Below are 22371 nucleotides of genomic sequence, written 5' to 3'. Positions count from 1 at the left end.
CACAAGAAGTGGAGTTGATCTCTTGCAATAGACCAGGAGATCCTTATAATTCATTTTGTTTCAGGTAAATACAACCCCACTGATGCTCAATCACAAAACAACATAGAATGTCAATTTAAAAAACAGGTAGACCTGGCAGGGGAGGAAGGGATGGAGAGGGAACTGGGATTGACATGAAAATCAATAATTGTTTCCAATTTGCACTAAAAATTGAGAAAAAACACAGGTAGCCCAGTGGAATCAAATTGAACACCATGATACGGACCCACATACCTATGAACTTCTGATGTTGGATAATGAAGACAAAATTACACAATGAATAGGAGAAAGCATCTTCAGCAAATAGCACTGGTACAACTGGATGCTGGCATGTAAAAGACTGCAGACATATACATAACTATCAACATGCACAAAACTTAAGTCAAAATAGATCAGAAAGCTGGGCATTGGTTGTGTGCCCCAATAATCTCAGCACTAAGGAGGCAGTGATTCAAAGCCAGACTAGAGTATAGGAAAGGCTTCAAAACAATACAGAGAAACCCTGTCTCAAAAACAAAACAAAAAAGCAACAAAAAACAAAATAAACAAAAATATCCAAAGGAAAGCAAATGGATCTAAGACTTCAACATAAATCCAGCCACACTGAACCGTGTAGACAAGTAAGTAGGAGGTACCCTCATAAAATTTCTACAGTAGATTACTTCCTGAACATAACAACAGTAGCACAAACACTGAGATCCACAGTTACTAAATGGGATCTCCTGAAATTGAGAAGTTTCTGTAAGGCGAATGACACAGGCAACAAGACAAAAAGGCAGCCCCCCAGAGTGGGAAAATAAGTTCATCAACCCTACATTTGACAGAAAGCTGATTTCCAAAATATACAAAGAACTCAAAACCTCATCACGAAAACACCAAATAATCCAATTAAAAAGTGGGATAAGGAATAAATAGAGACTTCTCAATAGAGGAATCTAAAATTGCTAAAACACATAAAAAAGTGCTCATTATACTTTGCAATCAGGGAAATGCAAATCAAAACAACTCTGAGGTAGAATACTGCTCCTGTAAGAATAGCTAAAATCCAAAACACCAATGACAGTTTATACTGTTGAGGATTAGAGAAGGGAGAACATTCCTCCACTGCTGGTGGAAGTGAAAACTTGTACTGCCACTTTGGAAATAAGTACAGTGGTTCCTCAGGAAAATTGGAATCAGTCTACCACAAGATTCAGCAATTCCACCCATAGGCATATAGCCAAATATGAACATTCACACGACAAAAACATCTGTTCAACTGTGTTCATAGCATCATTATTTTTAATAGACTGAAACTGGAAGCATCCTAGATGCCCCTAAACTAAATAATGGATAGAGAAAATATGGTACATTTGCACAATGGCGTGCTACTCAGTGGAAAAAAAAGACAATGGAATACTACAATTCACAGGCAAAAGGAAGGAATCAGAAGAAAGCATTCTGAGTGAGGTGACCCAGTGATGAAAAGACAAACACCATATGTATTCACATATATATGGGATTCTACATGGAACAAAGGATTACCAGCCTACAATCAAAACCACCAGAGAAGAGGGGAAACAAGGAAAATCCTAAGAGAGATATACATGTCACCCAGATAATTGGAAATGGATAAGATCTCCTGAACTAATTGGGAGCATGGGGAGAGGGGTGAGGGAGTTAGGAGAAGAGAAGGGGAGAAGAGGAGGGCAGAAAAAGGAAGATGTAGCTAGGGGAAGAATAGAGGAGAGCAAGGAAAGAGATACCTTAATAGACAGAGCCATTATAGGATTCAAGATAAATCTGGCACTAGGGAAATATCCAGAGATCTACAAGGATGACACCAAGTAACAATCTAAGCAATAGTTGAATAGTTACCTTAAGTGCCCTTCCCCAGTAATGAGATTGATGACTTCCTTATATGTCATCTTAGAGTGTTCATCCAGTAGCTGATACACACAGGTAAACACTGAGATGAACTCCTGGAATCTAGTTTCAGATAGGGAGGGGTGATAAGCAAATGGGTCAAGACCAAGCTGGAGAAACACACAGAAACAGCTGACCTGAACAAGGGAGTGTTCATGGACCCCAGACTTGTAGATGGGAAACCAGCATAGGATTGATCTGTGTCCCATGACGAGCAGTGGAGGAAGGGGGGGCTGTGATTGACATGTAAAACAAGCTTTATTCTAATTTAAATAAAAAGAAAGAAATACTCCCCCAAAAGAAAAACAGCAAAGACAAAGAAAATTGTATTAAATATGACTTAATGGCCTATGGCACATAACATGGAATCTGCCCAATCTACCTGGTCAGCACCATGCACATTGAGAAATTCTACACATCAGAAACTCCTTTTCTCCCCTAGAACTAAACTTCACCGAATGACATCATTGTGGTTAGTTGCAAGCAGTTTAATCATTCATGAAAGACAATCCACAATACCATTTTTCTACAACTTCCTAAATTATTTGAAGTATTTATAATACAAGCCTGAAATTCAAATGCAATATTCAAAATTACTAGAAACCAGACTTTCAGTTTTCTAATTTGTCTACCCAATGAAAATGAAAGCAGTTCCCACATGTGGACACTGGACAGTGATACTGCAAGAAATATATCCTCACATGACAGGGCTGAAGAGTCTCCCATTACCCAGGAAAACCATCTTGGGAAGCACAGAGGACAAAAGCCACTGTCGAGGTTATCACATGTACCAACAGAACTATACTTTGGCTCATGTTTCATTCAACCATCAACAGAATTGAAAGCTCACTAGTTGGCAGTGGCACTTGCCTTTAATACCAGCACTTGGGAGACAGAGACAGGTGGATCTCTGTGACTTCAAAGCCAGGCTGGTCAACAGAGTGAGTGCCAGAATAACCTCCAAATCTACACGGAGAAACCCCCTCTCCAAAAATCCCAAAAGAAAAAAAAACATTGTTTAAGTTGACTATAAACTTGCTCCTATACCCAGCTTGCTGCTCACAATACTCTGATCAAATTAACCCCATAGAGCAAAGATAATGAGAGACCTCCCCCTATGTCTAATAATTTAAATGGGCAGAAAGGGGTTTTCCAAGAGAGGGACTCTGAACACACTCTCCCCACACATACAGGGAGGGCTCACCACACAGTCTGCCACACCTCACCATTTGTTCCTCCCAATCTGCAGACAGCATCCCTTAGCTCACCATTTTGTGGTTTCCCAGATCAATGAAGCTCTCAACTCAGCTCCCTGCAGCAGCAACTGCACCACAGCAAACAAAACCGCTGTCTCCTCTTCAAAGTCAAGCCTGGAGCCTGGTGACAGGAAGAGCCCTGCACCTCTTCTGACTGGCAGTTTGCATGGGGGGGGGGCTTGATTGCTTAGTGAGCCTTGAGTGACAAGAGCAACTCCCATTTAGATTGTGCTTAAGTCACAGTAGTGTGGTTCCTGACCATGCCTCCCACACAAGAAAAGAATCTTTACTACCTCTACAATGATTTGCATTCCAATAGCACTGGCCTCTGGCTCAGATTGCAGAGCCTGATATCTTCCTATTCTCCATAGCAACTTCCCCTTGTCCTCCAGGTTATAATTGAAAAATTTCTCCACACCAAAGAGCCTCTCTGAGGATGCAGCAATATAAATCAGACCAAATCAAAATGAATTATAAAAACCTCAAGTTGGATTCACAGCACAGGGATGGAGATTCATAGCTACCCTTTCTTCATTACACTATCCTCCGCTTCCTTTCCTCCTCATGTCTTCAATCCTGGGAAACAAAATCACAAGTAATAATTGTAACAGTGTCCTAAGGCTTCTAACATCCTGGGACGGAATCCAAGAGGTTGCTTTCCAAAAGTGGTGGCTCAGGAGAGCAGGGACAGCTGGGAAATGTAGTCCCAAGCGCGTTCTCTGTGGGGAGTGGGAAAAGTCTCTAGGAACTGTTGGCTGACCCAGCTGGCTTTGCATGCAGATGAGCAAGTGAATGCATGACTGACAGAGCTGAGTGAAAGAGTGAATTGAATGGAGGCCGTACCCAGGAGGCAGCATTCAGTGTTGCAGTTGAGGAATGGCCAGCATTCGAGCATGGTGGCAGTGGGAAGTTAATTCATGAGCTTGCTCAAGTGCCTGTGGGCTCCCGCCTGGGGGTCCATGAATGAATAAACAAATGAATAAATTAATAAGTGGTTGAATGGATGGATGGGTCGGGTGCGACCACAGCGGTGCAGGCAGGCACAGACCAGGGAAACACAGGAGGGATGAAGGGAGCCCAGTGCGGCTAAGGGGCAGGGTTCCAGGCTCTGAGGCTGTTGGGGCAGGGTTTAAGGAGTTAAATAGCTGTTATTGTATGTTACATGAAATAGAAATCAGGCACTAGGGAAATGTCTGAAGATCTATAAAGATGACACCAGCAAACAATCTAAGCAACATAGGAGAGGCTACCTTAAATGCCCTCCCATGATAGTGAGATTGATGACTTACTTATATGCCACCCAGTAGCCCTCATCCAGCAGCTGGTGGAAGCAGAATCAGACACCCACAACTAATCACTGAACTGAACTGGAATCCAGTTACAGAGAAGGATGAGTGATGAGCAAAGGGGGCCAGACCAGGCTGGTGAATCCCAAAGAAACAGATGACCTGACCATCAGGGAACTCTTGCTCCCCAGACTGATAGCTGGGATACCAGCATGGGACTGATCCAGACCCCAGGAACATGGGTTTCAGAGAGGAAACCTCAGAAATCTACCGGACCTCCAGTAGTATTTCGGTACCTATACCTAGCACAGGTATAGATTTTGGGAGCCCATTCCACATAGAGGGATATTCTCTGAATCAAGACACACAGGGGTAGGCCTAGCCCTATCCCAAAGGACACAGCATACTCTGATGACACCCTATAGAGGCCCTCATCCTGCTGGGGCAGCAGAAAGTGTATATGATAGATAGGATTTTAGTTGGGGGGAGTTGTAGGGGTGGAGGAGAGGGAGAGGGAACTAGGATTGACATGTAAAACAGTCTTGATTCTAATTCAAATCCAAAAAAAGAAAAAAAACACAACTCCTGCTCCCACTGTTAGGAGTCCCACAAAAAATAGAAATAAAGAATGGCTATAATTGAATACTAGGTTTTCTATTAATAACATATGATGAGCAAGTTCACAAACCTATGTATAATATGATCTTGTATAATGGAAATTTGTCAGGGTTTCTAAAATCTCCTCTATTAAGGGTAATGAATCATGTATTGACCAAGTTTTTGTTTGTATAGCTGTGAAGACACACCATGTACACGGCGAATATTTCATTTTACTTTTTAAAACATGTTTTCCCTGTGGCTTTGGAGGCTTCCTGGAACTAGCTCTTGTAGACCAGGATGGTCTCAAACTCACAGAGATCCACCTGCCTCTGCATCCTGGGTGCTGCGATTAAAGGCATGTACGACTACACTCTGGCTATTGCTAATTTTTTAAGGAAAAATATTTAATTGGGTGGGTTAGATTTTCAGAGTATTTATCAAGTATCATCATGTTGCCACATGGTAGAATGCAGGCAGACATAGCAGTGTAGAAGGAGCTGGGCATTACACATATTGACCACTCTCAATGGGAAGTGGTCTGGGACACTGTTCATGGCTTGGACATATATGAGATCTCAATGTACACCAACCTAGTGACATTCTTGCTTCAATAAGTCCATACCTACAGCAACAAACTAACCTCATAAGAGTGTCATTCCCTATGTGCTATGGGATGCAATTACATTCAGACTAGAACAAGTAATATGCATGAGGGTTCACAAGGAAATATGATATGTCCTTTTGTGTGAGTAAACAATGAACCCACCCTACTGAGAAAGACTATATTTTAAGTTTGTTTTCAAACCAAAATTTATAAGACTATGAAATTTTTGTTGGGGCACACCTAAGGCCCCATGATAAATTATATGAAGTAATCAGCTTTGTTTTCACACAATTTTCGAATAATTAACACCTTGTTGATTATCCTCAAATTGGACAGAGGAGCTAGGGAGGAACTTTTTTTAACACCAGTTATATTTTTTGAGAAGCTTGTTTTAACAACTTTGCTTTCAATGACTTGTACATTTTAAACTTTTATTTTTCCCGATTTTTCATGTGCCTAAATATAGGCCATACCATCACTAATTCCAAAGCATTCTACTATATTTTTGGTATTAATGGTCAAACACATATGTGCACCAGAACCCTGATTATAATGAGTATAGTAAATAAATGTCTTTTAGACATGTAAAAATATGATAGTCGTACCACTACTACATCCAAAACTGTCCCAGAAAAGCAGAATGCAGTGACACACATACTCTTGACTTGCAGACACAGTACTAAATCCCCACGACATCAGGTGAATATTATGTTTTAAGAGACAAAATAAAACCTGCCTCAAACATACCTTTGCAGATTTCTAGTTTTGGCAAGTAATATTTAATCCAATGAAAAATCTCCGTTAGTCTCATGAATTAGTTTAGATTGAATGGCAATGCTGTCTGATGAACTACTCTCTGTTTTAGGAAATCTTTTAGAGTTTGAATATAATCTTTATCCTTTTCAATGTTCACTGGGTTCCCCCCAACCCTCCTGTGGAAACAAAAGCAAAACCTCTTCCCTGATGTAACACATATCTTGGTTTTTATTCCGAGGTCAAAGTATCTCTAAAGTATATAGGTTGCTTTAATTTGAAATTTCTTTTTTTTATCTAGTATCTCCCAATGCTGTTGTTTACATTTCAGTAGAATTTAAAAAATATAAAGTTAATAATCTATTATTTAATCTATCTCTGGAAGTCTTAATTATTCCTTTTAGTTTACTAAGCATATTTTTAAGGAACCTCATAAAGTATTAATATAAATAATCTATTATTTTATTTTGGTTTTTGAGGCATGGTTTCTCTGTGGCACTGGAGGCTCTCTTGGAAACCATTCTGGTAAACCAGGCTGGTCTCAAACTCACAAAGATCTACCTACCACTGCTTCCCAAGTGCTGGTATTAAAGAAATGCACCACCACCACCCGGCATGAGTAATCTTTATTAAGAAAACTTCAGAATTTAGATATGGGGGTAAGAACCTGAAAGATCAGAGAACCAGTTGAGCAGCCTTTAGTGACTCCTGCTTCTTCCATTTCTCAATCTAAAACAGAGAAAGATCCTCTCTCAGCCCCTCCTTACTAATTCCAGTCACCAATCTATCTAGTTTTCCAAAGCAGCTAACTGGTAGCTCTACTCTCTGATGCCACACAAGCTACATTATAAAAATATGATCAAAAATGAGACAATCCCCAGATTTTAGTTCTTATCTATCTCACATGTTTGCAACTTCCATTCCTCATATGAAAGTCTCCATTACAGATGTCTCATAGCATGGATATCTCAACATCCTGTGGTTTCAAATGCAACTCAGCTTCATCTTCACTACTTCATGCAATGAACTCTCACAGACTCTTCACTTTGGCTTTGACTGCCCAAAACATAGATGTGTACTATACTGAAGAACTTACCACAGAACAAAAATCCATCATCTTTATATTTTGCATCTTTATTGTTTGCATAGTCGCTTAAAAGTTTAGTGAATCTGCCATGATTTTGTGGACCCTACCAAGCTTGAATCAAAATTGCTAGTTTTTGAATAATGTTGCTCCGGAGACAAGGAATTACTTTGCCTACTCCTTCAAGGGTTAAGGGCATTGCTGGATAGATTCATAAACTTGGGCTACCTTCCCAGGCTTTCATTGAAGAACAGGGCCCATTCTCTTTTTTTTTCTCCAAATTAGAATAAAGCTATACTTTCCCTCTTCCCAACAGTTTAATTATGAGGATAGTAGCAAACTCTTCAGTTTTTAAACACAATTTAGTCTCCAGAACATTAAAAAAATTGTTTTGGTAATGATGTCTCAACAAAAGCCCTCCATTTATAGTGTCATTAAACTGACTAGTATAAAAATTATATACTGTAATTTTAAAGGCCTTTTTTACTGTGTTTAGTAGTGATCAGGCTGCTGGTTCATCTTGGGAGAGATCAAACATCACTGGGGAAGGGAAAAGAGCTCGAGTTTCATTCCTGTGTGCATGAAACAAACAGCAAAACAGCAAAGTTACTCCAACTAGCTTGTACTCAGCTATGCTTTCTGCCAGCAGAAGATCCATGTAATGAGTTTTGAAGATTTGGAGTATTTGAGCTTAGTGAAGGATTTGAGTTTCCCAGCTGAGAACTCCCATTTACTGGGCTTCCTTTACCATTCAAAATACCAGCACACTTCCAATTGTCCATGTAATTAGCTTTCCACAACCTCACGCAGCCGTCATCTCCTGCGGATGCTAGCATTGTTCCTGTTATGTTCCAACTCACCCTCCAGACCTGAGAGTTGTGATTAGCAAACTGAGCCACCATATGGATTTCAAGTTTTGTGGGACCACCAGAAGAAGTAAGTTCTTTCCTCACAGGTTTTAATGTGAAAATTCTTACATCTTTGGTGGCTATTGCCAGGATGTGGAAAGATCTCCCCAAATTTGGAGCAAAGGCAATATCATGAACAGGATCTGTGACTGTCATAAGAATTTCTGCTTTTGAGTATTTCTTGGTGTTTTCATTGTACTCAAAAATCTGAAACTTGGTCATTGCTTTTCGACTGCTGTCATTACTTCCCACTGCGATCATAGGGTAATGAGCAGGAGAGATGGAAGGGTTCCAAGATATACAGCTACAGCTCAGCTTACATGGGATCTCGTGCTGTAGAGACCACTGGCTGAGATTCATAACATCTGGGGCCTCATATATTCTTAGTATGCCATCTGCTGAACAGGTTGCTAACATCAGACCCATATGTTTGGGAGCAAATTTCACATCAGTAACAGATGTTCTACTGTCCAGTAGAGTTTTCCTCTTCACCCAGTGACTCTGGCCTCGAAGTTTATCGTTTGATTCTCCTACTACTTCTTCCCAAACAGCTGCTGTTCGGTCAACAGAACAGGAAGCCAAAACCTGTCCAAATTCAGGATGAGCCCATGTCACATGCCATACAGATCCACTATGTGTCTTCCAACTAGCAGTACAATGCCAATGCCCGCTTTCACTTTTATCCCAGACTTTGATGCTCTGGTCGCTGGAGCAGGTGGCCATCCGGCGCCCATGAAAGTCGAAAGACACATCGTGGATGAGGTCCTTGTGGTCGGCCTCGATGCTGTGTGGCAGAAACATGGCTGCCCCTGCTGTCTGTGCAGCCTGCATCCTAGAGGGCGAGAGGTTGGCGGAGGGGCCAGCAGCCCTGGGACTGCTGCAGAGTACCACTGTGCCTTTTCTTTATTGGTGTTATAACTTTGAAAATTACAGTCTCTTTTCCATCAATGCAGTGTTAAAAGAAACTATCAGTGCTCCTTTCTTAAGAAAACAGAGATTTTCATATCTTCCTTGTTGTATCCTTTTCACTGCAGACCTGAAAGAGTCAACAATAAAAACCATCAACAAAGACAATATTTTGTCTAAGTCATCAGCAAAATAATCTTAAACTCAGCCTTATTCACTTTTGTGTAACCTGTAGAGATTAACTAAGATTTGGAGACAAAATATAACACAAATGAACTCTAGCTAATTTTTTCATGAAATCTTCTAAGAACATGTGCTTACTTAAGAGGCCAAGATCACCCAATATTCAAAAAGGAATGAACTCAGGATCTGCCTAGAGGGCCACAGCAAGACAAGGATATGGACACAGAGTAATACTCAAACTTGTAGTTCAAACATCTCTATGGAAAGTGTATCTGTAGGAGGCCTTATAGATGTCCATGAATTAATTTTCAGGTATTTTATTTTGGGAAGCAACCAAGAAAGTGAATTAGTCTCTTTTCTTTTGAATGGATAAAATAAACTGATTCAAAGTAACTTTAGGGGAAATATTCGCATGATTAATAATTTTAAGGTAACCCCTAAAAACAAGATGTTTGTCTCCATGGATCTCAAAGTCACATGTTAATCATAATATAAAATGCTTTCAGATTAGAAATTCTATACATTTTTAAAATTCCAACATTTAAATGTCTACAGTAGCTTCTGTATAAATTACGTGAAAAAGGTGAGTAACTGTTCACTATTTTCAAAAAGAGAAAAAAAAAGGAATATCAAATAATCAATCATATTTAAGGAAATGAATTCAGGAAACTCTACTTCTGTTTTTAACAATATTCTGGACAGTCATGGACTAGAGAAGCTCCATGTTTGAGACTTTGCAATCACTAGAACACACGGCACACAAGAAGAGAAACAGAAAGTGACAGAGACTAATAGATGTAGAGAGTGAGATGTACACAGGGGGAAAGACATAGAAACACTGTGTTGAAAAATAAATGAATAAATAAATAAATAAAACAAAAAATACCAACTATCTCTTCACTTTTGCATTCTCAAGACAGTTGCTACAGTACGTGCCTATAATCCAATGCTTTTGATGCCAGATAAAATGGAGACAGAGTAAATCCTGAAAACTCTATTTATGTCTCATGGCAACCTAGAGACCCTGGCTCAAACATCTAACTGTAAAACACAAACACCCAAATGGGTTCTCTGATATTTACACAAAAGCTGTGACATACATGCCCAACTTCGACACATAAAGAATCACATAAATATAAATAAGCATAAATAAATAAATAATAAAATTATAATACCATGTTTTAGCACGCCACATATATTCCAATACCTGGGCAGCAGAGACAACCAAATTCTTTGAATCCGGACCCAAACTCATCTGCATTCTGAGTTCAAGGACAGTGAAAAATAGGGAGAGAAATCCTGTCTCAACTTAAAATTCCAACTCTGATTATAATTGACTCATCATGAAATCCTTTTCTAAAACGCACTGAAGTGGTCCAGATTAATCTCACCAGACGACCCAGGTAAAGGACAATGAAATATCTCTTAAAGTCATTTTTGGTGTTGGTCAGTGGAGGCTGTCAAAGTATTTTCAGATATGAATATAACTGAGTACTGTAGCAAAGACAGGCAGGTCTCCATGACTCAAGCCAATTTAGACTACATAGTGAATATGGTAGTAAGACATTTCTCAATCACACACACACACACACACACACACACACACACACACACACACACACACACACACACACACACAAATATACATACAGCAACAGTGTCACACCTCTTATGTGTGCCATTCCCTATGAGTTTATGGGTTCCATTACATTCAGACTACCAACATTCTTCTATTCTATTGTGATTAATTTTCTAAGTAAAAGATACTCAAGTAATGAACACATTTGGTTGTCACTCCTAGGTTAGTGTCTATAACTGTGTGAGCTTAGGAGATAAACTCCAGAGAGTCACTGAACATAAAACATGTTGAATCATTGTTTCTTAATTTTCTCTTTTGCTTTGTCACTGTCTTGTGCTCAGCAATTTCTCTTAACCAGACCAGGCCCAATTTCTCAGAGACATTGCCAACTCAGTGGGAGTCTTCTTCCTCACCAATCATCAGTCAACACAATCTTTTCGAGGCAGAAATCAGACACTATGATCTAAGACCACAGTCAATTGATGTTCACTCAGATGATCCTAGGTTTTGTCATTTGACATTTCAGCCTATTTAACAAACAATCACTTAAGCGTCAAGGACTCAAACCCGAAGACAACAACAACTGGAAAACACAGATATTCAAGTATGCCAGGAAATGAGAAGAGGCAAGCATCAAAGATGAAATAGAAGAAAACTAAAACTGTTGCTCTGCAGCAAATTACCACAAAACAAAACCTTAAGGAAATGATAATTTAAGAAATTTTATAAAGACAAAATGGTGAATGTCCATTACTTTCAACAAACTAAATAACTATATTACAGTTATAGATTACAGAAAAACAGTACACAGTTTCACATAAATGAGGTCTATAATTATCACAAATATACAACAAAAATGTGTAAAATATTTTTGAAAAAATGCATTGTCGAGAAAAAGTCAAGAAACAATACAGGAAAAATAAAGTCAACTTTTAATCAATAGACAAATCTAAGGAAAGGAAAAGTGTGATTTTGACAAATGTTACCCAACTCACTATAATTCATGTGTATAGAAATTAAATAAACAAAGACTTCATAATTTGCACAAAATTATCTCAAAGTGACATCTGAACTGTTGTTTCTGACCCTTGAGCTACTAATAATTCTTCCAAAAACAGAAGTCCCATGCTCTAGAGCTCTCTCCAGAAATGGAGGTGATCTCTTGCTATGGAGCATCAGCTCCTTGAAATTCCATGTTTCAGGCAAATGCAGTCCCAATGATGTTCAATCACAAAACAACATAGAAAAATGATTTAAAATCTGCTTCCTGCCACATGGATTACAGCATAAAACATGGATTCTGCCCTATCTACCTGCGCAACACCATGTGCAACTGAGAAATCTCTGCAGACCTGAAACTCCTTTTCTTTCGTGAAACTAGAGTTCACTGAATCACAACATTGTGGTTAGTTACACCACCACGATCCAAGCATTCTAATCATGTATTGGCGAAAGGTGATAACATCACCAATTTTCTTCAAGTTGTTAAGCTATTTGCATTATTTAAAATACAAACCTGAAAATAGAATGCAATCTTCATAACGTCTAGAAACTATAATGCCAGTTTTCTAATCCATCTTCCCACTGCTACCAAAAGCGGTATCTATAAGTGAACAGTGGACAGTGATACTGCAAGTACTATATCCCCACATGCCAGGGCTGCAGTGTCTCACATTACCCAGTAAATCCATACTGGGAGGCACAGAGCAGAAAGGCCACTGCCCAGGTCAACCCATGGACCAACAAATCTACAGTCACGTTCATGAATACAACATAATTGAAAACCCACTGGGTAGTGGAGGAACATGCTTTTAATCCCAGCACTTTTTAAGCAGACTCAGAAAGATTCTGAGAGTTCGAAACCAGTCTGGTCTACATGATCAGTTCGGGACAGAGTAACTCTGTCTTGAAACCAAACAGACAAGCAATAACAACCTAAATAAATAAATGAAATCATAGCTCAAAAGACCTTCTCTGAACATCATACACTCACCATTGCATAGCTTGTGGTCTGTCTTATAACTCATTTTATCATAGGCAGAAGAGAAACATAGAATGAACCCACAAAATACCTGCCACTACTTATTCTGGTATCTAACTCTCCCCAGAATCCCACATTGCCTATGGCCACCAAGCTAGTTCTCATATTAGCAGCTTCCTTACTGGGTGATCAGAGATCAAATGACTCAGACAGCACAGACCTTCCAACTCTGCAATTGAAACATAGTAAGCAGAGGCCTAATCTAGAAAGATTGTGTTTTACTAGACATTTTTTCCTGTCTCATACAGCACATCCTGTTCCTCATCCAAAGCACAGGGAGTTTGTGTGCATACTCCATTACAAACTCAATGTCCAGTGCAGAAAACCCATTGCCTCAGAGCTGGGAAACCCTGCAAACAAACACAAGTCATGTCCATACAGTAACTGTTGCTACTGTGTAACTGGGTTAAAGAAAACAGGCTGCAGATTATAAAGTTAGGGGGTAGTGATAGGGCTTGGAGGCAGAAAAGACAAGGTGAAAATGATGCATTTATAATCTCAATAATTAGTTTGAAAGTGTGAAACAGTCTTTATGGCCAAGTGCTCCAGAGATGTAGAGTCTTGTTTTGGAGCACATTAAAATCGTTCATACCATTCCTCTAAAGATGATCACCATAAACTGGAAGAACAGCAATCCTTAGAAGTGAATAGTAGCATTTAAATAAATTACAATCACACAACAAGGATATTCTTAAAAATAACTTCTAACAACAAGGACATTCCTAAAATAACTACTGAAGTGCACCATTGACTTGAAACAAGAGGTCATTTTTCATTGACAGAGTCCTGAGGTGAAGGTCATGGGGATATGAAAGATAGGACAAGTAGATGGTAGAAAAAGATAAATGCTAGGTTGGGGAGATGTTGCAGAGGATATGACCAGACTAACTAAGCTTCTTAAGAAGAATAGCATCTTGTATACTACTTAAATGTGATGGAGGGATCGATGTTAATGGGAGAATAATATGAAGAGTCATCAAAACTATTATATAATCAGAGAAATTCAAAAGGGGGCTACTCAACCATTGCCACACGAGACAAACAGGGTATCTCAAGAACATTACTGACTAAATACACAGTGCCTTAAGACAGACAAAAATAGCTCCATGGTGGGAGGAGCTTGGTTCTGAGGATTTGAAGCAACCCTCCATAAAGTTCCTGTTATTAACACTTAAATCCACAATTAATAAATGGGACCTCCTGAAACTGAGAAGTTTCTGTAAGGCAAATGACACTGTAAACAAGACAAAAGGCAGGCCCAAAGAATTGTGAAACGTACTCATGAAGCCTACATTTGACAAAGGGTTGATTTCCAAAATATACAAAGAACTCAAAAACTCATCACCAAAACACCAAAAAATGCAATTAAAAAGTGGGATAAGGAAATAAATACAGACATCTCAACAGAGGAATCTAAAATGGTTGAAGACACTTTAGAAAGTGCTCAATATACTTAGCAAACTGGGAAATGCAATCAAAACATATCTGTGGTAGCATACTGCTCTTTTCAGAATAGCTATAATCAAAACACCAATGACAGTTTATGCTGGAGAGGACTGCAGAAAGGAGAACACTCCTCCAGTGCTGGTGGAAGTACAAGTTTGTATAGCCACTTTGGAAATATGTACAGTAGTTCCTCAGGAAAACTGGAATCAGTCTACCATAAGATCCAGCAGTTCTAATAATAATCATATAGCCAAATATGAACAATCATACGACAAGGACATCTGTTCAACAACGTTCGTAGCATCATTCATAATAGACAGAAACTGGAAGCTTCCTAGATGCCCCTAAACTCAATAATGGATAGAGAAAATATGGCACATTTACATAATGGCATGCTCCTCAGTGGAAAAAAGACAATGGATTCTAAGAATTCACAGGTGAAAGGAAGGAACTAAAAGAAAGCATTCTGAGTGAGGTAACCCAGTGAAGAAAACACAAACATTACAAAGGATTACCAGCCTACAATCAAAACCACCAGAGAAGCTAGGAAACAAGGAAATCCCAAGAGAGATATAAATGGTCATCCAGGGAATTAGAAAGGGACAAGATCTCTTGAGCTAATTGGGAACATGGGGAGAGGGATGAGGGAGTTAGGAGAAGAGAACAGAAGAAAAGACATGAGGGAGCAGGAAGATGGAGTCAGGGGAAGAATAGAGGAGAGCATGAAAATAGATAACATAATAGACAGAGTCATTACAGGATTCAAGAAAAATCTGGCACTAAGGAAATGTCCATAGACCTAAAAGGATGTCACCAAGTAACAATCTAAATAATAGTCGAGTTACCTTAAATGCTTTTCCCCAGTAATGAGATTGATGACTTGCATATTTGCCATCCTAGAGCCTTCATCCACTAGCTGATGGAAGCAGAAGCAGACACCCACAGACAAACACTGAGATTAACTCCTGGAATCTAGTTCCAGATAGGGAGGAGTGATGAACAACTGGGTCAAGACCAACCTGGAGAAACACACATAAACAGCTGACCTGAACAAGGAGGCGCTCATGGATCCCAGACTGATAGCAAGAAAACCAGCATAGGACTGATCCGGGCCCCCTGGAATGGGTGTCAGTTAGGAGTCCTGGGCAATCTATGGGGCCTCTTGTAGTAGATTAATATTTATAGCTAGTATACAAATGAACTTTGGGAACATAAAGCAACACTCTCTCAGCTTAGAAACACAAAAGTGGGCCTATGACATTCATCACCTGATATGATAGACTTTGAAGATCACTCACCTTCCCTGGGGAGCAGAAAAGGGATTTACTATGGGGTCAGTGAGGAGCAGTGGAGGAGTAGGGTGAGGAAATTGTGGTTGACATGTGAAAGAAGATTGTTCCTAATTTAAATTAAAAAAATAAAGAAATGCTCCCCCACAAAAATAAAGCAACATAAAATAAAAAATGATTTTAAATCTGATTCCATGGCCTATGGCACCACATAACATGGAATCTGCCCAATCTACCCTATCAGCACCATGCACACTTGAGAAACCTCCACAAATCAGAAACACATTTTCTACCCTGAAACTAAACTTCACTGAATCACATCATTGGGGTTATTTGTACCAACAAGTTACAAGCATTTTAATCATGTATTGGTGAAAGAAAATCCACATCACCAGTTTTCTAAAGTTCCTAAACTATTTGCAATATTTATAATACAAACCTGAAAATGGAATGCAATATTCAGAACTTCTAGAAACCAAATCTATAGTTTTCTAATTTGTTTTCCCACTGCAAACAAAAGTAATGCCCATATGTGAACACTGGACAGTAATACTGCAAGAATTATAATCCCCAATGGCATAGCTGCAGATTCTCGAATTACCCAGTAAATCCATACCGATAGGCACAGAGGAAAACGTCCACTTAACAGATCACCAGATGTATCAACAGAACTATGTTATGGCTCATTTTCCATTCAGGTCCCAACAGAATTAAAAGCTCACTGGGTGGTGGCGGCACATGCCATCTGTATCAGCACTTGGAGGCAGAGGCAGTGAGATCTTGTAAGTTCATACCAGATGGTATACAATGTGAGTCCCAGTACAGCCATGAGTGTTACACAGGAAAGCCTGTCTTGAAAAACAAAGAGCCCATAACTAACTAACAAACTAAATGAAATAATAGCTCAACATACATGCTCTGAACACTGTGGTATAGCTTGTGATCTTTCTCACAACTCATTTCAACAAAGGCATAAGAAACCATGGCAAGAACCCAAAAATTACCTAACACTATTATTCCTGATTTCTAACAACCCCCGCACCAAATAGAACCACATTGGCTAGAGCAACACTATGACTGAAACAGCACAGTCCTTCTAGATCATATTCACACACTAACTGGCATTACTGTGAAACTGAGTTAAAGAAAAACAGATCACAGATTAGAAACAATGGGGTACTGTTTGGGCTTGGAGTTAGAAAAGACAATGTGAGCATGATGCATTTATAATCTCAAAAAATATTTTGAAAACTTGAAACAGGCCTGTGCCTGTGGCCATGTGCTCCACAGAGTAGACTTGTATTAGATTTTAAATGTGATTTTGTGGATTATGGCACATCACATGGAATCTGCCCAATCTACCTGGAGAGAACCATGCACACATCAGAAATCTCCACACATCAGAAACTCCTTTTCTTCCCTGGAACTAAACTTCACTGAATCACATCATTGTGGTTATTTGTGCCACCATGTTACAAGAATTTTAATCACGTATTGGTGAAAGACAATCCACATCACCATTTTTTCTACTAGTTCCTAAACTATTTGCAATATTTATAATAAAAACCTGAAAATGGAATGCAGCATTCAGAACTTCTAGAAACCCCTATCAGTTTTCCCTGCTCCCAATACTCTCATCAAATTATGCCTATAGAGGAAATTTAGTGAGAGACCTCCCCCTAGGTCAAATAATTTACATGGGCCAAATGGGATTTTACAAGAGAGTGAATCAGGTCGCACTCTCCCCACAGATACAGGGAGGACTCACCACACTGTCTGCCACACCTCACCATCTGTTCCTCCCAATCTGCAGACAGCATCCCCTAGCTCACCATTTGGAGGTTTTCCAGATCAATGAAGCTCTCTGCTCATCTCCCTGCAGCAGCAACCGCACCACAGCAAACAAAACTGCAGTCTCCTCTTCAAAACAAACTTGAAGCCTGGTGTTAGGAAGAGCCCAGAACTTCTTCTGCCTGGCAGGTCTCATGGAGTGCCTGATTGGATAGTGGGGCTTGAGTGACAAAAGCACCTCCCATAGGGTTATAGTGTGCTTAAGGACACAGTATTGTGGTTCCTGGCCATGCCTCCCACACAAGAAAAAAATCCTTTTTGTAGATCTGCAACGATTTGCATTTCAATAGCACTCGCCCCAGGCTCAGATTGCAGACCCTGATGACTTCCTGGTCTCCATAGCAACTTCCCCTTTCCCTCCAGGGGAAGTTCAAGAGTTTCTACACATCAAAGAGCCTCTCTGAGGATGCTGCAATCGAAGTCAGACCAACTCAATGTGAATTAGAAAAAGTTCACTTGGGAGACACAGCACGGGGATGGAGCAGAGGGCTCCACATCCTCCTTTCTTCATTACACTATTCTCCTCTACACTCCCTCGCCGGTCTTCCGCCCCTGGAAAAAAATCACAGGAAAGAATCCTAACAGAGTCCAAAGGTTTCTAACAACTCAGGATGAAGCCAGAGCTGGGTGGGCAGAAGAGAGTTGGGTCAGGGTGCAGGGCATGCTGGGAAATGTAGTCCTGAGCGACTTCTCTGCAGGTAGCTGGGGAAACTTCTCTAGGAACCTCTGGCTCCCCTGGCTGGCTTTGTAAGTGAATGAACCAGGGAATCAGTGAATCAGTGACTGAGCCAGCTGAGCGATCATGTGAACTGAATGCAGGCAGCAGCCAGGCAGAAGCTAGGCAGCAGTCAGTGTTGCAGTTTACGAAGGGACAGCAGGCTAGCTGGAGAGCAGGGTGGGGTGAGCATGGTGGTAGCTGGGAGTTCATTAATGAGCTCCCCCGTGTGTGCAAGCTCGCTCCCGCCCCAGTCTATGAATGAATAGACAAATGAACAAGTGAGTCAATAAATTAATAAACGGATGAATGGATGGGATGGGTACAGCCGCGCTGCAGCAGGTGGGAATGGGACAAGGCAGGAGGGATGGAGCCCAGTGCCACCAAGCAGCTGGGATCCTGGATCTGAGGGTGTTGTGGGGGTTCATGAGTTAAATAGCTGTTATTGTACATTGTATAAAATAGAAATCAGGCACAAGGGAAATGTCTGGAGATCTACAAAGATGACACCAGGTAACAATCTAAGCAAGAAAGGAGAGGCTACCTTAAATGCCATCCCCTTATAATGAGAGGCCACTACTCACTGAACTGAACTGGAATCCAGTTGCAGAGAAGGATGAGTGATGAGCAAATGGGTCCAGACCAGGCTGGTGAAACCCACAGAAACAGATGACCTGACCATTGGGGAAGTCTTGCTAACCAGATTGATAGCTGGGATACCTGCATGGGACTGATCCAGAACCCAGGAACATGGGTTTCATTGAGGAAACCTCAGAAATCTATGGGATCTCCAGTAGTAGTTCAGTACTTATACCTAGCATAGGTGTAGACTTTGGGAGCACATTCCACATAGAGGGATATTCCCTGAGCCAAGACACACAGGGGTGGGCCTAGGCACCATCCCAAAGGACACAATAGACTCTGATGTCAACCCTATGGATGGCCTCACCCTCCAGGGTGAGCAGAGTGTATATGATAGATAATGTTTTAGTTGAGGGGAGTTGTAGGAGCGGAGGTTATGGAGACAGAACTAGAATTGACATGTAAAACAGTCTTGATTCTAATTCAAAGAAAAAATAGAAAAAAAAGGACAACTCCTGCTCCCAATGTTAGAGTCTCACAAAAAAGAAATAAAGAATAGCTATAATTGAATACTAGGTTTTTTATTAATAACACATGATGAGCAATTTCAAAAGCCTATGTATAATATGATCTTATATAACAGAAATTTGCCAGGGTTTCTCAAATTTTCTCTCAAAAGTGTAATGAATAATGTATTGACCAAGTTTTTCTTTGTATAGCTGTGAAGAGACACCATGTACATGGCTAATATTTATTTTACTTTTTAAAACAGGTTTTCCCTGTGGCTATGGAGGTTGTCCTGGAACTAGCTCTTGTAGACCAGGCTGGTCTCAAACGCACAGAGATCCACCTCCCTCTAAATCCTGAGTGCTGTCATTAAAGGCATGCACCACTACACTCTGGCTATGGCTAATTTTTTAAAGGAAAAACATTTAATTGGTTGGCTGACATTTTCAGAGTTTTTATCAAGTATCATCATGTTGCAACATGAGGGAATGCAGGCAGACGTGGTGGTATAGAAGGAGCTGGGCATTACACATCTTGACCACTGGCAATGGAAACTGGTCTGGGACACCGTTCATGGCTTGAGCATATATAATGTCCTCCTCTCCCCCCAGTAACACACTTGCTGCAGCAAGTCCATTCCTACAGCAAGAAAACAACCTCCTAAGAGTACCATTCCCTTTGAGCTCATGGGGGGAAATTATATTCAGACTAGCACAGGTACTACGCATTAAGGTTCACAAGGAAGTATGTTATGTCCTTTTGTATGAGTAAACAATGAACCCATCATACTGAGAAAGACTAAAGTGTTTGTTTTGTTTTGTTTTTCTGGGACAGGGTTTCTCTGTGTAGCTTTGGAGTGTATCGTGTCCCTTGCTCTAGAGACCAGGCTGGCCTCGAACTCATAGAGATCTACCTGCCTCTGCTTCCCGAGTGCTGGGATTAAATGCATGTGCCACCAAGGCCCAGCTGAGAAAGACTAAATTTTAAGCTTGTTTTCACACCATAATTTATTAGACTATGAAATTTTTGCTGGGACACACCTAAGGCCCCATAATAAATTACATTAAGTATGTAGCTTTCATTTCAAATAATTTGGGAAAAACTAACACATTGTGGATTATACTTGAATTGGACAGAGAGAATAGTGAGGAACTTCTTTAACACAAATTATATTTCTTGAGAGCATGTTTTAACAACATTGCTTCTAATGACTTGTACATGTGAAACTTTTATTTTTCCTGCTTTTTCATGTGCCTAAAGATAAGCAATACTGTCATCAATTCCAAGGCATTCTACTATATTTTTGGTATTAATTGTCAAACATATTCATGAATCAGAACCCTGATCATAATGAGCATAGTAAATAAATCTCTTTTAGACAAGTAAAAATAGCTTAGTTAGTACCACTACTACACCCAAAACTGTCCCAGAAATGTAGAACCCATTGACACACAAACACTTTACTAGCAGACACATTCCTAGAACCCGACGACACTAATGGTCATTACATTCATTCATTGGAAAATATTATGTTTTTGAAAGACAAAACAAAACCTGCCTTAACATACATTTGCAGTTTTCTGGTTTTGGCAAGTTATATTTAATCCAATGGAAAATATCTGTTTGTTTGAATATAATCTTTATCATTTTTTATGGTCACTGGGTTCCTCCCCACCCCTGTGAAAACAAAAGCAAATATTCTTCCCTGATGTAACACATATCTTGGTTTTTACTCTGAGCTCAATGTATCTCTAAAGTATATATCTTGCTTTAATTTAGAAGTTACTTTTTTATCTACTATCTCCCAATGCTGTTGTTTCCTTTTCAGTAGCATTTGAAAAATATAAAGTTAATAATCTATTATTTAATCTATCTCTGGAAGTCTTAATTTTCCCTTTTACTTTACTGAGCATATGTTTTAAGGCACCTCATAAAGTGTTAATATAAGTAATCATTTTTTTTCTCCTTTTGGTTTTTGAGGCAGGGTTTCTCTGTGACTTTGGAGCCTCTCTTGGAAACAGTTCTTTTAGACCAGGATGGTCTCAAACACACAAAGACCTGCCTACCACTGCTTACTGATTGCTGGTTTTACAAGTTTGCACCACCACCACCTGGCATAAATAACATTTATTAAAAAAAATCAGAAGTCAGATATGGGGTAAGACCCTGAAAGAGGAGATAAACAGTTGATCAGCCATCAGTGACTCCTGCCTCCTCCATTTCTAAATCTAAAACAGAGAAGGATCCTCCCTAAGCCCATCCTTACTAATTCCAGTCTCCAATCTCTACACAATACCAGGAGCAAGCAAGGAGACAAGAGACCCTGATATCCAAAGTGACTGAGGCTATGTAAGAATCACAGGATGGGGTAAGGGAATTGGTCCTCAGGGATGGAGAGGTTAAGAGTAGGGGTAAAGCATGGGAAGTTCTGAGGAGCCAGAACTCTGTTACAAGGGCACAGGTATTAGAAATGCTGAGAAACATTTTGGCCACCATCCACTTTGGTATGTTAAAAAGGCACCTCAACAATTTATCCTTAATTTGTGACTTCACACATGTGAATTCTGAAGGTATCTGGTGGTTTTTTGTAGGACTGCTTCCACACAAATCAGGTGACATGGGCTGCCTTGTTAGAACCAGGAGAGTTGTTTCAGTTGTACAAGATTCCTAAAGACCCTTGGAAGTCATGGGGCTTCAATCAATCACTGTCCCTACAGGTTGAGGCATGTTCATTAGAATACACACCTTTGGTCCATGAAGGCAGTCCCATTTGTAAAGGGACAAATTCCTAGGGAGGGTATGTGGCCAGGATAAAATGCATTGGCAGATGGGTCTCA

General features: G+C 40.0%; 2 protein-coding genes across 2 annotated transcripts in view; one reads left to right on the top strand and one right to left on the bottom strand.

Moving 5' to 3' along the window:
- LOC113838584 (ephrin-B2-like) overlaps positions 1-22371 on the top strand; it is a 665634-nt gene that overhangs the window by 421589 nt on the left and 221674 nt on the right. The window lies entirely within an intron of this gene.
- On the bottom strand, positions 8144-9236 carry LOC118237658 (nucleoporin SEH1-like). Its single transcript, XM_027433681.2, has one exon. The coding sequence runs from the start codon at positions 9234-9236 to the stop codon at positions 8154-8156; it is 1083 nt and encodes a 360-aa protein (XP_027289482.1). The 3' UTR covers positions 8144-8153.

The sequence above is a fragment of the Cricetulus griseus genome, unplaced genomic scaffold (genome assembly GCF_003668045.3).
Source record: "Cricetulus griseus strain 17A/GY unplaced genomic scaffold, alternate assembly CriGri-PICRH-1.0 unplaced_scaffold_1, whole genome shotgun sequence".
Classification (NCBI taxonomy): domain Eukaryota; kingdom Metazoa; phylum Chordata; class Mammalia; order Rodentia; family Cricetidae; genus Cricetulus; species Cricetulus griseus.
This window is presented reverse-complemented; position numbering and strand designations above follow the sequence as displayed.

Bases quoted from the DNA above. Each gene is read 5' to 3' on its own strand.
- LOC118237658 (XM_027433681.2), bottom strand. From the start codon at position 9,236: ATGTTTCTGCCACACAGCATCGAGGCCGACCACAAGGACCTCATCCAC.